The 15715-nt window shown below is 37.3% G+C and overlaps 1 protein-coding gene across 3 annotated transcripts in view; it reads left to right on the top strand.

The window, feature by feature from the left end:
• ETR1 (Signal transduction histidine kinase, hybrid-type, ethylene sensor) overlaps positions 1–12959 on the top strand; it is a 74897-nt gene extending 61938 nt beyond the window's left edge. For all 3 annotated transcript variants that reach the window (XM_089438910.1, XM_089438909.1, XM_089438911.1), the window contains 5 exons: positions 3787–4155; positions 4307–4570; positions 4853–4977; positions 5115–5312; positions 12031–12959. In XM_089438910.1, the coding sequence (XP_089295036.1) occupies positions 3787–4155; positions 4307–4570; positions 4853–4977; positions 5115–5312; positions 12031–12406 (1332 nt within the window). In that variant the 3' untranslated portion in view covers positions 12407–12959. The remainder of the gene's footprint in view (positions 1–3786; positions 4156–4306; positions 4571–4852; positions 4978–5114; positions 5313–12030) is intronic.
• Positions 12960–15715: the final 2756 nt, after the last annotated feature.

Below are 15715 nucleotides of genomic sequence, written 5' to 3'. Positions count from 1 at the left end.
GATCAAGTCTACCACGACCTCCTGCTGCAATATCTTCAACCTCCCAGTAGATCCGAAATTCTGCTCCCGAGCAACTGCTGCTGCTTCTCTAGGAGACTTCGATCTCCTTCTAATAGCCTTCCTCTTGACTTCGCTTTCCTTGTCTCGAGTCTTAGGGCTATTAAGATGCCCTAAGATACATTTGCTTGCATTTCCTTCTCATCTGCTTCCAAAATCGAACAAGAAGAGATACTAGCACAAAAATCCTAACTTCGATCTTCCCAAGAGATAGATAAGGCCCAAAAACACTTCGACTTCTTCGAATTCCTCTGCTCCACACTTCCTTCTTTGACTTCTTCTGCTTTTGCTTCTTTGCATAAGAGATGAGTGAGTGAGTGATCCAAGTGGAGGAGGAGCTCCTTTATATATAGGCTTCTTCAAGGGTGGATGTGACTCTTCATGTAGGCCGACTTGATCTTGGAGGTATTTTGACACTTTAAAGACAAAATAATTTTTTTTCTTTACAATTTAGAATGTGCCCATAGGGTCTTCAATATATGACAATGACTCTTATACCTAGGACAAACCCTTGGGGCATGTTGTGGAGTATGACGACATCTTATATTGCCTTCTATAGGGTGATATGATTAGCCATCACCTGGTTGACCCTCCCTCCTATAGAATCTCTACATGATGTCATCTTCATCCTGAGCCATGCTCTTATATTTGTTAATATGGTCTGCATACATCTCTATGCATCAAATCATCTCGTCCAAATTCATCCAAATGATCCATGGGTTCCAGCTGCAAACTCCATCAATGTGATAAAAATCACAATGTGAAGCCTCACACAGTACGAGTGAGGTGTAACATAGGGTGCGCTTACCAAACTTTTCCCTGTTTCAGGGGCTTGAGAAGAAGACGATGAAGTACCCTCACAGTAGCAATTTAGTAGTAAGTCTGTTCTGAACTTTCCAGCTATGCTCTATTTACTTGGCTATAGTTTCAGCCAAATGCTAAATTAAGGTTGTAACTCAGCAAGTTTTCAATCTATCCTGCTAGCCATTGCAGTCTGAGAACAACTGGAGTTTCCACTGTCTTGAGAACCTTGAGTTTCTTACACGTTGGAGCTAGTCCCTGCCTCCATTTTTTTTTACAGGATGGCTGCCAGGGACTCAGTATGGAAGTTTAGGTGCACCTCTCTAACCGTTGAATGCCCATTTCTGCAAATTTTATCATGACTGAAATAGCTTGGTCTTCACAAGTTATCGCTGGATCTTTCCTGAGCACACATGGCTCCTATTTGATAAGTCTCTATCGTTGTAGCTTTCTTTTGAGCCTACAGGCTCTTCTCTAATCAAACAAGAGGGAGAGAAACAGATTTACTGTTTTTTCTCCCAGGTTTCAGAAATCATCCCCATTATGCCCCCAGACAAAGTCTTAAATCCTAATAGCATTTGCTGCATCTGATTTTGGGGAAAAGGTTGTTGGCTTCAGGTTCTGCTGGCTTTATCTCATAGCAGACAGATAATGGTGACCACATGGTTTTGTTACTGGGAGAAAAGGCGATCAACATGAGCTGATTTACACTTTGAAAGAGGTAGGTGGAAGCTAACGATTTCATTTCATCACCACGAGCAGGGGGAAGTCACTAACCTCTGCGCTTCTGCTTGATTCCTTCAACCTGTGTCAACATACTATCTTGATCGTAGTAATATTTAAGGCCTTGCTTTATTTGTTATGTTAATATTTTGTTATTTCCTCTTTCTTAATATCTAGTCCTTATTTTGCCAAAGTTTCTATTTAAAGTTCACTAAATGGTGAATTCTATTTGAGGGCTGTTTGATTATGATAAAAATATTATTTAACTTTCAGAAGGTTGATGAATCAATGGAAGGACAGCCCCCTCAGTAGATCTGTGGTGTAAATTTTAAAATTATTATATTGGCTATATTTCAGAATATTCATAATTCACTGCGTTGATTTTCATTTTCTATTATCACCGTTAGTTTGACAATGAATAAATCTTTCAATTATATCATCTAGTAATGAATAAACATAGTGTTTTTTTGTTTTTAATTTATCTAAATGCTAATTTCAATGATTGTCCTTTTATTTACTTCGTTGTGAGGCGTGACAGAAGGTCATACGATTTGAAGATCGATGTTTGCTTTCATATAAGCAAATCGTCATAAATCGGCAGCTTCTTTCAGTATGTAAATAGTAAATACTATTACTGTATGCTTCTGTTATGAAGTTAAAGATTGCCTTAATGTTTAGCTGTATGTACTGACGTCAATGGGGGCTTCTTATGTGGTAATTTGATTTCGTCAGCAAATTCTATAGAAAGCAATGTTACATTTATAGTTATTGGCAATTTATCGTCCGGGTCCAAAATTTAAATTATCAGCAATATCTGGGAAAATATCGGGAAACTTAAAAAAATATAAAAATAATCATTTTTTTTTCAAATTTTTATTCTTTTAAAGCAACATAAAAAAACAGTGTCACACATATGAAAATAGAACTAAAATATAAAATGTATGAGATGCCAAGTGGTACATCGTTGATAGTAGAGACTGAAATATGATATCTGTCCCCAGTCACAAGTCATAAGTTCTGATAAGATAATACAAAATCACATTAAAGCAAAAATAAATGTATCTAAACCAAAAATAAATGTATCTTATGAGATGATCATCATGAAGCATCTAGATACCATAACAATCATCTGATAATAATAATAATACACTAAGAAGGTATGGCCAAGGATTAGGTTTCCTTCGCCCTTGAAAAGCCTATGGTTCCCATGCATTTCCTTGTTCCTCCTTCTAATCTCTCTTTCTAGCCGTATCAAGAATTGAGTTATTTACAATAAGGACAATGTTCGGGGTAGCTATAGGGAAAATATCCAGTCCATGCCCTGGGATTTTGGCAAGGTGGTATTTCAAACGGGTAATTCCACCAAACATTTCCATTCCACATAGCTTGCAACTCAGCTTTGTTCTATTATCACCCTCACATGGTTCACCATACTCCCACATTTGGTCCAATGACTTTGCCATTTTGTAGAGCTCTGATTAAATTTTTGAATTTTGGATCTAGAACATAGAACAAGTATGGAAATTTAAAAGAGGGTGTGAAGAGGCAGACTCTAAATTGATACTAATCTTGGAAAACAAAGAAAAAGAATGCATTTTTTTTTATATACCTGGAAATATGAATATGGTATACTGGAGTAAATTTCCACTCCAAAAATGCTCGGTTGATGGCAAAGAAAACTGTGGATTTTCCCTTGTTTGCTTGATGAAAAATAGTCTCAAGACTCACACAACCCTCAGCTCAATCTCAGCACAAGAGAAAACGAAAATGATCCTAAACAACCCAAACCGGAACTTTCTTTTCCAGCAGCAGGGTGATAATTTCCATTCAACTCGCAATAATCCCAAAATTTTCACGATAATTTCGAAATTATTGTGATAATTTGAGGCCATAATATCGGTGAATCTGATTTTGGCTCTAGTATCACAATAATTCCAATATTTTCACGATATGTGCAACCATGATAGAAAGAACTAAAGCAGTAGGTTTATTGTTTGCAGCATCATAAACCCAGTTTGAAAGCATACAAGTAACAACTACCTTTTTACTATTTGCTTTCAATACTCATTTCAACTTTTCAACGTAGTTGTGTAATTAATAAACAATTTCAAAAGTATACAAAGCAACTTACTCCTGAATTGTTGTTTGTTGTTGACATTTTTCATGGTTTAAAGTCACTTCTAACTTTTTGTTTATTGTTTACAGGTAGCGGTGGCTCTCTCACATGCGGCAATTTTGGAAGAATCAATGAGAGCACGAGACCTGCTCATGGAGCAAAATGTTGCACTTGAGATAGCTCGACAGGAGGCAGAAACAGCTATTCGCGCTCGCAATGATTTCTTAGCAGTTATGAACCATGAGATGCGTACTCCGATGCATGCAATTATTGCTTTGTCATCGCTTCTTCAGGAGACAGAGTTGACTCCTGAACAACGATCCATGGTTGAGACCATCTTAAGGAGTAGTAATCTCCTTGCAACACTCATCAATGATGTTTTAGATCTTTCAAGGCTAGAGGACGGGAGCTTGGAGCTAAACATTCGGATATTTAATCTCCCCAGTATGTTTCGTGAGGTATGTGTTGGGGCGTGTGTCCGTGCTTTTTCTTAAAAACAGGTAAAGCAAAATGACAAGGGATTTCAGGGATATTTAATGAAAACAAAAACATGCTTTTCTTTCCATGATTTACACTACAGCATTCTTACTCGCTAGTTCTGTTTAACAGGTTCACAATTTGGTAAAGCCAATTGCATCTGTGAAGAAGTTGTGTGTATCAATGAATCTCGCTTCAGACCTGCCAGAGTACGCTGCCGGTGATGATAAACGTCTTATGCAAACTGTTTTAAATGTGTTAGGGAATGCTGTGAAGTTTTCTAAAGAAGGTAGTGTTTCAGTGACGGTTTTATTAGAGAGGCCAGAATCCTTGCGAGATCCACGTGCCGAATTTTACCCAGTGCAGGGTGATCGCCATTTCTATTTGAGAGTGCAGGTATTATTTATGATTTATTGTGGCTTTTAATGCTAAAAATTTCAAGTACTGAAGTGTAGCATAAATTATCAATTGGAAAAAAGAACATGCGTCAGTGTAGCACAAGGATACGTATCCCTACAATGGAAGTCCCATGCCTCGTGAACCTCATCTACCCTTGAATGTGTATAACCTGGAACTCCATTATATGTTTCGAGTAGTGGGAAATAGTTTTGTTGTTATGAAGTGCAACCTCTTTGTTATTTTATTCTTACAGTACCAGCGGTTTAATTGGATCCACAGGTAAAGGACACTGGTGCTGGAATCAATCCTCCGGATATTCCAAAGCTTTTTAGCAAATTTGTGCACTCTGACACAATGACCAGGAATTATGGTGGCACTGGTCTTGGACTAGCTATTTGTAAGAGGTAAAGATCCTCGAGGAAGTAGAGGCTAACAGTTATTTGAAGTTGCTTTCTTCTTTGGAGATTCTTAGCTTTTAATACAAGCTCTTTACTTTATGGTGGATGCTTTGTTCTTATTATATATGGGATCCATAACTCAGGTTTGTGAACCTTATGGAGGGTCATATTTGGCTTGAGAGCGAGGGATTAGGAAAGGGCTCAACTTGCATATTTATTGTTAAGCTTGGGATTCCAGATCCTATACATGAAATGGAGCATCAATATGTGTTTCCCATTCCATCAAATTCTACCCGTAAAGATTTTCCTGGGCTGAAAGTTCTGGTGACAGATGATAATGGGTAAGTGATTTCCCCGTTTCAGTTTTCCCCCTTCTTGATGTTAAGAATAACCATGTGCTGTTTGCTTCAGCAGTTTTCTTAGGTATAAGAAAAAGGCCCGATTACATTGAATTTATTAATATGAATCTTAACATTTCTCTGTGTCATTAAACTGTGTTTATCTCAATGCATATTCATCATCTTTGTTAATTCAAGCTGGCAATTCCAACATAGATGCTATTTGTACATCTTGTGTTGATGGAAACTGAATTTGTGTTCTTGTCTCATTTGAAATTTGAATTTTTTTTGCAATGTTTGAACTGTATATCTTCTGCTTTCATTGCTTAATAGCTTATATGCGACAGGTCTAAATTCTGTGGATAAGTTGTTAGAGGCTTTGATGGAAATCTATATGATTTATATTGACAATTCATATCTTGACAACCTAGCATGCAGTAATACAGTATGTTATTTTGCCTGTTTTATAGTTCATAAAACATTTAGCTTTAAAGTTAAGGATATAAACTCTTGTATTTTTATTCCAAACATGAATTACGTAGGAGGTTTGACATGGATTAGAGAGTTTGTATTATATTCCAGTGGCCGAAGTTCTTGTTATTTTGTGTAAGTGGCTACTCTAAATTTGAATTACTCTCGCTCTCTATCTCGGTAAGAGTATCGAGGTCCTTTTAAATTGTTTTTTGGAGCTTGAAAGGGAGGAAATTGTTCATAAAACATTTAGCTTTAAAGTTTAGGATATAAACTATCGTATTAATTTTCTAAACATGAATTACATAGGGGGTTTGACATGGATTGGAGAGTTTGTATTATATGCCAGTGGCCGAAGTTCTTGTTATGTACTGTAAGTGGCTACTCTTCAATTGAATTATTCTCTATCTCTATCTCGGTAACAGTATCGAGGTCCTTTAAAATTATTTTTTGGAGCTTGAAAGGGAGTAAATTGTCATATGTTCTGTCAATTTTATTTTGAACAGGCCTTACCAGCAAATTGCCCTTCTGCAGATTTTAAAGGATTATGTAGTTTAGGGCTTAGGATTGATTTCCAATTTGCCACCACTAAATGGGGTAGAAATGCTTACTATGCTGATGCAGTTAATTTCCAAATTTACATACTCGAAGGATAATGACCTTTGTCTATTCAGATTTTATGCCTAGTCTGGTATGCTTACTAGTATGCTGATGCAGTTAATTGCCAAATTTACATACTCGAAGAATAATGACCTTTGTCTATTCAGATTTTATGCCTAGTCTGGTATCAGGAATTCTGGTTTCTCAGCCTTGATTGCAGGTCATTAGAAAATAATTTTAGGTGTTTCAAAAAGGAATGCTAATGATTCAAGGTTCTGGAAGATAAAATGTGAACAGAATTGAAAAAAAAGGAGATGTAGCTCACAAGTGAGGCCTGCACCTGGAGACTACACTCGGGAGTCAGAACAGAGAGATCACTCTCGTACACTCTATTACTCATCAATGAAAGATTACATCATTTAAGTGCAACACTAGGAATTAGGAAGTTGTAACCAAACCCCTAAACTCTAGGAACTAATCCTAATCTAGGGAGATACGTTACAACTATGTAACCATTTTTTCCATTAATACAAAATAATATAATTATTTTCAACTCCCCCCCTTAATGGAGAAAGGGTTGTCCTGGACTCCTAGCATCCTTCTAAACAATTCAAACTTCGCACGTGCAAGTGGCTTTGTAAAAATATCAGCCATATTGTCACAAGTTTTACAATATTCAACAGTAATTTCTTTTGATTGTATCTTCTCTCTTACAAAATGGAACTGAGTGTCTATATGTTTGGTGTTTTTGTGAAACACTGGATTGTATGCCAATTTAATGGTGCTCTGGTTGTCGCTTTTGATGGAAGTGGAATTCTTCTGTTCTTTTCCTGCATCATTGAGAAGTCTTCTCAACCAGATTGCTTCACACGTCGCTGCACACAATGCTTGATACTCAGCTTCACACAAAGACAAGGCTACAGTACTCTGCTTCTTGCTGCTCCATGCTATGACCCCGGATCCTATGCTGAATGCGTAACCTGTGATGGATCTTCGATCATCCAAGTTACCTGCCCAATCTGAATCTGAAAAACCTGCTAGAATAACATCAGATGCGTCAGTGTATAAAATGCCATAATTAACAGTACCACAAAGATACCTCAACACACTTTTTGCTGCTACCCAGTGACTTTCAAGCGGTTTTGACATGAATTGGCTCAATACACTAACAGAGTATGCTAAGTCAGCTCTGGTTGTTGTAAGATATATCAAACTGCCAACCAGCTGTCTATACATTGTAGCATCAACCTTTTTAGTGCCATTGTCACTGCTCAACTTCAGATTCTGCTGCAAAGGTGTCGCTGCTGATCTACACTGATCCATACCAAACTTTTCTAACATATTTCTGGCATACTTCCCTTGGGTAAGAAAAGTTTGCCCAGTATCTTTGCATACTTCTAATCCCAAACTGTAATGAAGTCTTCCAAGATCTTTCATCTCAAAAACTTGTGCCATAAGCCTTTTGATTCCTCTGATTAGATCATCTACATCTCCTGTTATAATCATGTCATCGACATACAAAGAAATCAGAATATTTTGCCGCTGCTTATTGTACCTGGTATACAAATTTGGGTCATTTAAACTTCTATGAAAGCCATACTCTAAGAAGAAAGAATCAACCTTTTCGTACCAAGACCTGGGTGCTTGCTTTAAACCATATAAAGCCTTTTTCAATCTGCAAACAAGATGTTCCTGCCCCTGCTTTACAAACCCTTCTGGCTGTACTAAGTAAATTTCCTCCTTTAATTCACCATTTAAAAATGCAGATTTGACATCAAGCTAGTGTAGCTCCCAATTATATTTAGTAGCTAAAGCAATAAGCATTTTGATTGTATTTAACTTTGCTACAGGTACAAAAGTATCATCAAAATCTATACCTTCCTGCTGTGAATATCCTTTTGCAACCAACCTAGCTTTTAATTTCTCTATACTTCCATCTGCATTCGTTTTTGGTTTAAACAACCATTTACATCCTATGGGTGTTTTATTCTTAGGCAGTTCAACTAAATCCCAAGTGTCATTTCTAAGAATTGATTCTATCTCTTCATTCATTGCAGCCCTCCACTCTTTAAATTGACTAGCTTCTTTATAATTAGTGGGCTCTACAATGTTTATAACATTTGACATCAAAGCATAGTCTCTCAATTTTAATGGTAATTGAGTCATCCTACCAGATCTCCTTGGTAGGGGACTTACCTCAAATTTGTTAGCTCTAAATGGGCTTGCTTTATCACCTTTTTCCTATTCTTCTTTATGCTATTCTTTCTGCTCTTGCTCTCTTTCATCCTCGTTGCTTTCATCCATCAACAATGGAATGTGCCAATCATCATCAGTGTCATCTTTCCCTTCTTGTACCTGTTCATGAAACACTACATCCCTGCTTGCAAATATCTTATGAGTCTCAGGATTGAACAATTTATATGCTTTAAATTCTGTGCCATAACCAACAAAGATGCATTTCACAACTTTAGGATCTAATTTCTTCCTATCAGCTTTGGGTATATGGGCAAATGCTTTTGACCCAAATACTCTTAGATGATTTACTGCTGGTTTGAATCCATATAGAGCTTCAAAAGGAGTTTTGAATCTAAGATATTTGGTAGGACTTATGTTCTTCAAATATACAGTAGTATTAATAGCCTCTGCCCAAAAGCTTTTAGATAGATCCTTACCTTGTAACATGCTCCTTGCGCACTCCACTAAGGTTCTGTTTTTGCGTTCTGCGACTCCATTCTGCTGTGGTGTGTGTGGCACTGTAAACTGCTGAACAATCCCGTGAGATTTGCAGAATTTCATGAATTCCCCTAGCTTGTATTCTCCCCCTTGATCGGATCGGAGAATTTTTATACTCTTACCAAATTGTTTTTCCACCAAGGTTTTAAATTCTCTAAAGCACTGGAAAGTCTGACTTTTCTTACTCAGAAAATAAACCCATGAATATCTAGTGCAGTCATCAGTAAATAACAAAAAATAATATGCTCCACCTAGCGACCTTGTCTGCATGGGTCCGCATATATCAGTGTGCACTAGTTCTAAAATATCTGTTTCCTTCCTCCTATCATGCACAGGAAACTGTTCTCTATGCATTTTACCTAAGGCACATCCATCACAATTTAACTGAATATTACGAAAGATAGGGAGCCCCTCAACCATACCTTTTCTCTGCAATAGCATGAGGTCCTGCAAATTCAAGTGACCGAATCTCTGATGCCAGATTTGTTCGGCTGTCGATCCTCCTGCAACCATGGCTCGCTTTGATATGCTTTTCACATCTAGTCTGTATAGGCTTCCAACACGCACGCTTGTTGCAACTATTTCTTTCCTGCAATCCTTTATCACACAGTGAGTCTTGAAGAACTCGACTTGCATATCTTGATCAGTGATCGTGGATACAGATATCATATTTTTCTTAATTCCAGGTACATATAAAACATTATGAAGATGACTAATTTTTCCATTTGGTAACTTGACTGGAATAACCCCATAACCTTTAATCTCGTATCCACTATCATAACCTAAATAGATTTTTGATCCATATGTACTTTCCTCAAGACTATCAAAAAATTCCTTTTTACCTGTCACGTGAGAGGATGCTCCGGAATCAACATACCATATATCGTCCTGATCAGATGCTGAAAGGGCATGGTCGACTATGAACAGTGGAAATTCATGACTGAAATCTTTATCTTCTTCAACAAAGTATCCTCTGTGCTTTGCCTGCTTCCTCTTTGCATCATTAGCCTGCTTCTTAAAGCATACACTCTATATATGGCCCTTCTTTCCACAATAATAACATTTCTTTATGGAATCATTTGCAATCATACCTTTATGTGGACGCTTCTGCGATGTTCCTCCTTTCTGCTGTGATTGCTGCTGTGGCTGCTTCCCTCTGAATGATCGTTGTTTCGCCATCAGCGCAAGATCATCACTCTGGGGGTTCAAGTTCTGCCGCCGCTCCTCCTCTTGCAGCAAGATCCCTGTCAGATCATCAAATGTGGGCGCTTTCTCCCTTGCCGCCAATCCAGTGATGAACATTTGAAATTCATCTCGCATCCCGTTCAGTGTGATTGAGACAAGATCAGAGTCAGACACCGCCTCTCCGATGTTCCCCAATGCATCTTTCACATCTTTGATTCACGCAACAAATGCAGCAACAGTCTCATTTTCGTTCATCCTCATCGAAAATAGCTTGCTTTTAAGTGCCATAACTCGGCTTGTGTTCTGGGTCTGATACAGATTTTTAATGGTCGTCCAGATCTCCGCGGACGTTTTACAATCTCTGATGTGCGGAATAACGTTGTCCTTCACAGACATTTTCAGCAAAACTTTCGCCTTGTTCTCTCGCTTATCCCAGTCTTGCTCCTGCGCCCCCGCATTCACCCTCTGCTCATCACCTGTAACTATGGACCAAGCATTCACACCTTCAAGCAAGGTCTGGATCTTAAACTTCCAGTTCGTGAAGTTAGATCCATCGAGTTTGCCAGACTCGTGGAGGTAAGATTCCATCGTATTACTCATTCTGATCAGGTTTACAAAAAATGAATCTACCCAACAACAACAAAAAATCGATACCTTTCAAATCGATTTGTCACCGATCTGCTGATTTCGTGATGTACTCACTGATTCAGATCCGGCAATATCTGACAACTCAACAAAATCAATCGCGCTTCGATGAGCAAATCCGTTGTTTTTCAATATAGCCAAAAAATCGATCTTATCAAAAACTGATCCGATCTGCCTCTCGCGGATAGATCTGCAACTTCTCTGATCTGCTCCCTTTGCAAATCGCCAAACGAAGATGAGGCTTCCCGCAGATCTCCTTGAAGGTGGATTGGCGCGTCCCGAGCGTATTGGCGCGTTCCCGAGCGAAAAATCCGCGCCAAGAAAAAATTGCTTAGAGTAAAATTTGTTGGCGCGAGAGATCCGTGATATTTCGCGCCAATCGGGTATTTTGGCGCTCTGGCGCAATTAATAGCCCGACAGTCGCGCCAATTGCCCTTCCTGGTGCTACTGTCAGCGCGAAAAACGCGCCAATCCCCTTCTATTCAGAAAAATTAAAAAACATCCAGTCCGAGCCAGGTGTTCTGCAGTCCACCTACTCAATTGAGCACAAAGCTCTTTGTGTACACGCGGCCACAGAGGCACCTCACACCACACAGGCAATTCTACCACAAGGCAAGCTGGCCACAAAGGCACTTCAGTCACAAGAGGTGATACAAGATCAGGCTCACCCAATCTGAGCTCTGATACCAAGATAAAATGTGAACAGAATTGAAAAAAAAGGAGATGTAGCTCACAGGTGAGGCCTGCACCTGGAGACTACACTCAGAACAGAGAGATCACTCTTGTACACTCTATTACTCATCAATGAAAGATAACATCATTTAAGTACAACACTAGGAATTAGGAAGTTGTAACCAAACTCCTAAACTCTAGGAACTAATTCTAATCTAGGGAGATACGTTACAACTATGTAACCATTTTCTCCATTAATACAAAATAATATAATTATTTTCAACTCTGGACTGGAGGCCTTTATGAAATGCGTGGAACACCTGTGATCTATTCTTTGGGCAGAATATAAAGTTATGCTGGAACTATCTGAGGATGCTAGTGTGATGATGAAAGTTGTTTCTTGTTGAACATGCAGGGTGAACCGGATGGTTACAAGGAGCCTTCTTGCTCGTTTAGGGTGTGATGTGACAGTGGTGGACTCTGGTCATCAATGCTTGCAAGCAATGTCACAGGCTGGGCAGAATTTTAAGGTATTATTTCTTGATGTATGCATGCCGGGTATGGATGGTTATGAAGTGGCCATTCACATTCAGGAGATGTTTCCTAATCGGCATGAAAGACCATTACTTGTGGCTCTTACCGGAAGTACTGACAAAGCAACCAAGGAAAAGTGCATAAAGGTTGGAATGGATGGCGTGTTATTGAAACCAGTGTCTCTTGAAAAAATGCGTAGTGTACTAGTTGATCTCTTGGAACATGGGTCAGTATGTGACAGTATACAGAGGCTATGACTGTGTTTAAAAAGTGGAAGTTGGTACACGTAATGCTGTGCCATTGATCTTATGGAGCTGACAAACAATGCACTGATTTATTCGTATGAGACCAAAAAGTCTCTGCAATCAATTTAACATAACAAAGTTTCGAGATTTACTAGATGCCAAATTTAGTGATTTGCTAGCTCAGTGGTGAGCATATTTTGGTCTTCGAGTTGATGTACACTTCCCAGCATCCTTTACATTGGCTAGTTGTCGATAACTGTGGGCTATTCTGCTTTGTCAGGAGTTATAAGAACTGTTCAACCTTCTAGCAAATCTGTTGCCCTAAAATATTGCACCGTCTTTGAAGTGCCACGCATGACATATGGAACTGTACAGTATAGTGGCTATATGCGACCTGAATGATGGACAGATTTAAGTAATTCCATTATTCTTTGGACCCATTAAAATGTTTTCTGCATATCTGCTTTTGCTTATGCCCTTGGTCAACTGCGTGAGTTAACTGCATGGAACTTTTAATGAACAAACTTGATTCGATCTAATGTGATTGGCTGATATTAAAGTTGAATCTGCCCAGAACTTCCCAATGGAGCTTCTACATTTCTTTCCCACGGTTTTGAGGCCAGGTTATATAGGGAATGCTAATTTTTGCTATATAATTGCTGGTAGACTCTTGTGTGAGACTGAAAGGGTTAGATCACATCTTTTGTGTCTGGACACGGGCATCTTGATTTAGATTTTGGGCAAACTATATGAATAACGAGGAAGGGGCAACTTCTGAAGACATTGATCTAGAAATATCCACATACACGCAATTTCATGATATGTTTATGCATTTAGAAACAGTTTGGTGCTTGTCTCTATTCAATTCTCAAGACTTGCAACGTTGGTATATCTTAATCTAATACTCTTCATGCACATTTATTATTTTTCCTAGCTGTAGCCAACATTAGCACTAAATAAATTATTTTTGAAGTCTCTCACAAGTGTGATTTGTAGCTTGTTACTATTCAATTCTCAATACTTGCAATGTTCGTATTTCTTAATCTAATACTCTTCATGCACATTTATTATTTTTTCTAGCTGTAGCCAACATTAGCACTAAATAAATTATTTTTATGTCTCCCACAAGTGTGATTTGTAGCTGGTATGCATCCGTAGTTTTTTGCTACCTAAACTGGAGTAATGATCAACTTACGGGAATAGGTTTGCAAATAATGATGTCTGGTGAATGGTATTTGAACTTTAAACTTAAATTTTATGTGCTTGATCTTTTAACTTGTTTTTCGTCGAGAAACATGTATAAAAGGGTGGATGGGGTTGGATGTGATTTCTCAAATTTTGTAATGATAATAGGACTAGGGTTATTGCACTCAGAGGTGTTTTGGAGTTTACTATGGAAGAGATGATTATGATGTAATATTTTGTTAAATATTTTGCCTTGGTTAAACTAAACAAAAATACAAATAAAATAAATAATATTAATAATTATTATTAATAAAACATTTTGATTTTGTCAAATTACATAAAATTAAATATAAATTTTAAATTTAAATTAAAAATAAAATAAAATAAAATAAAATTAATAATTATATTTATAATCATAATTATAATTATAATTAATAATCAAACCAACTTAGATCCATTTTAATTCTGGATCTACCAAGCGCTGAGAGGGATCAAATCTCGAGGTGTAAACTTCTTTTAGAGGAGATTTGATCCCTCCTAGTGCTTGGTAGATTCGGAGTTAGGGTGGATCTAGGTTGGTAGATCGTTCTCTAAATAAATCCAATGATTTATGTGGACTAAATGTATTAAACGTTTTTTTGTTATGAAGAAACATGCATAACTTTGTGGATGTTGTGAATTGTGATTCACCCAATTTTTTAATGGTAAAATGATGGAAGTATTTAGAATTAATATCTAATTAATCAAGGATTTTTGTTGAACCCTTGTGGGGATTTCCATTATTGGAAATCTTACTGGAGTGGGGGAATGCGTGAATGTGTTTTATCAAATAAATTGCGCTTTAGGTTTTGTCATTTCCAAGGACGTAAAATATAATTTGTTCCACTATAGATGAGTTCAATTGGTTGTAAGGTGAGAAGACAAGCCTTGAAACTAAATTGACAAGGTAGACTACCTTAGATGCAAGATGATGAAACACATGTTGGTCAGTGACTAGAGTAACTTACCTACTATTTGTCCTCCAATACACGTGAGTCATATTTATATGCTTTACTTTTTAAATTTTGGTGACATGAAAATTTAATGCATCAAATGGCGTTACATAGTTGATAAATGTTTAAACAATTTTTAAAGTGCTTAATGTCTGCAAGCTTAAAAGTTTCAATGATCTTTAGACAAAGATGCCTTGTATAATGTCACATGTGATTAACTCAGTAGAGTTTAATGCCAATCTGTATGTATTTGATTAATTGCCTCATTATGAGTTTGGATTTTCTCTCCTACCCCTTTGATTACTATTAACGAGAAAATGTGGGTTCCTGAAGACATTTGAAGTAGTGATACAATTATAAAACACTCTGATTACTACTAGCAAGAAAATGTCATCATGTGAAAGAATCTAATAAGTGGTGGTATGGTTATCAAATAGTTACTGTGGAACAACAAAGAGGTTGCAAAAATAATTAGGTGTTTTCAGAGGAACAAGAAGGATCTTGCATAAAAGTGTTGTTTTTTTCACAACAAAATTGAAGTGATAAGGTGAAATTGCTAGTGTGTTAGTGAGCAGTTGGAGGCATTTAAATAGGGTTGTAGTTTTTGAAGAATTTCTTGCACAAGTAATTGGTGTGTTTCGAATCAATCTCAACATCAAAGAACTATAGTAGTTTTTTGGACATTAGCAGGTTTTAAGGATGAACCTCTATGTAGAGGAGAGAAATGGGATGAGATCTGATAACACCATGAACGCACAAAAGAGCAAAGAGTAGGAAGAGAGAAATGACTTATTAAAAAGATACACACAATCAGACTTGGAAAATTCATTCAGTACCTTCATTTGAGGGAATGCATATCATTAACTTCAAATGGAATTGGGGTATTATAGCTGAAAAACATTAGAGTGAGTATATTGAAGATAAATTTTTAAATTTGAAATAAAGGAAATATAACGAGTGAGAACAATGGATCTTCTGGGATATGTTTCATGTATTTATAAGAAGAGTCAAGTTGCAAAGAGAAAAGTGCATTGCATTATTTAAAATTAAGCTACCCACTGGGCATAGAAGACAAGGTGTAACACAGACACAAGTATTGTTAGCCCTAGCTGAAAAAGAGATAAATCATACGTAACTAATGGAG

The sequence above is a fragment of the Pinus tabuliformis genome, chromosome 9 (assembly GCF_031772625.1).
Source record: "Pinus tabuliformis cultivar Carrire ecotype Pingquan chromosome 9, CPIR1, whole genome shotgun sequence".
Taxonomy (NCBI): Eukaryota; Viridiplantae; Streptophyta; class Pinopsida; order Pinales; family Pinaceae; genus Pinus; species Pinus tabuliformis.
This window is presented reverse-complemented; position numbering and strand designations above follow the sequence as displayed.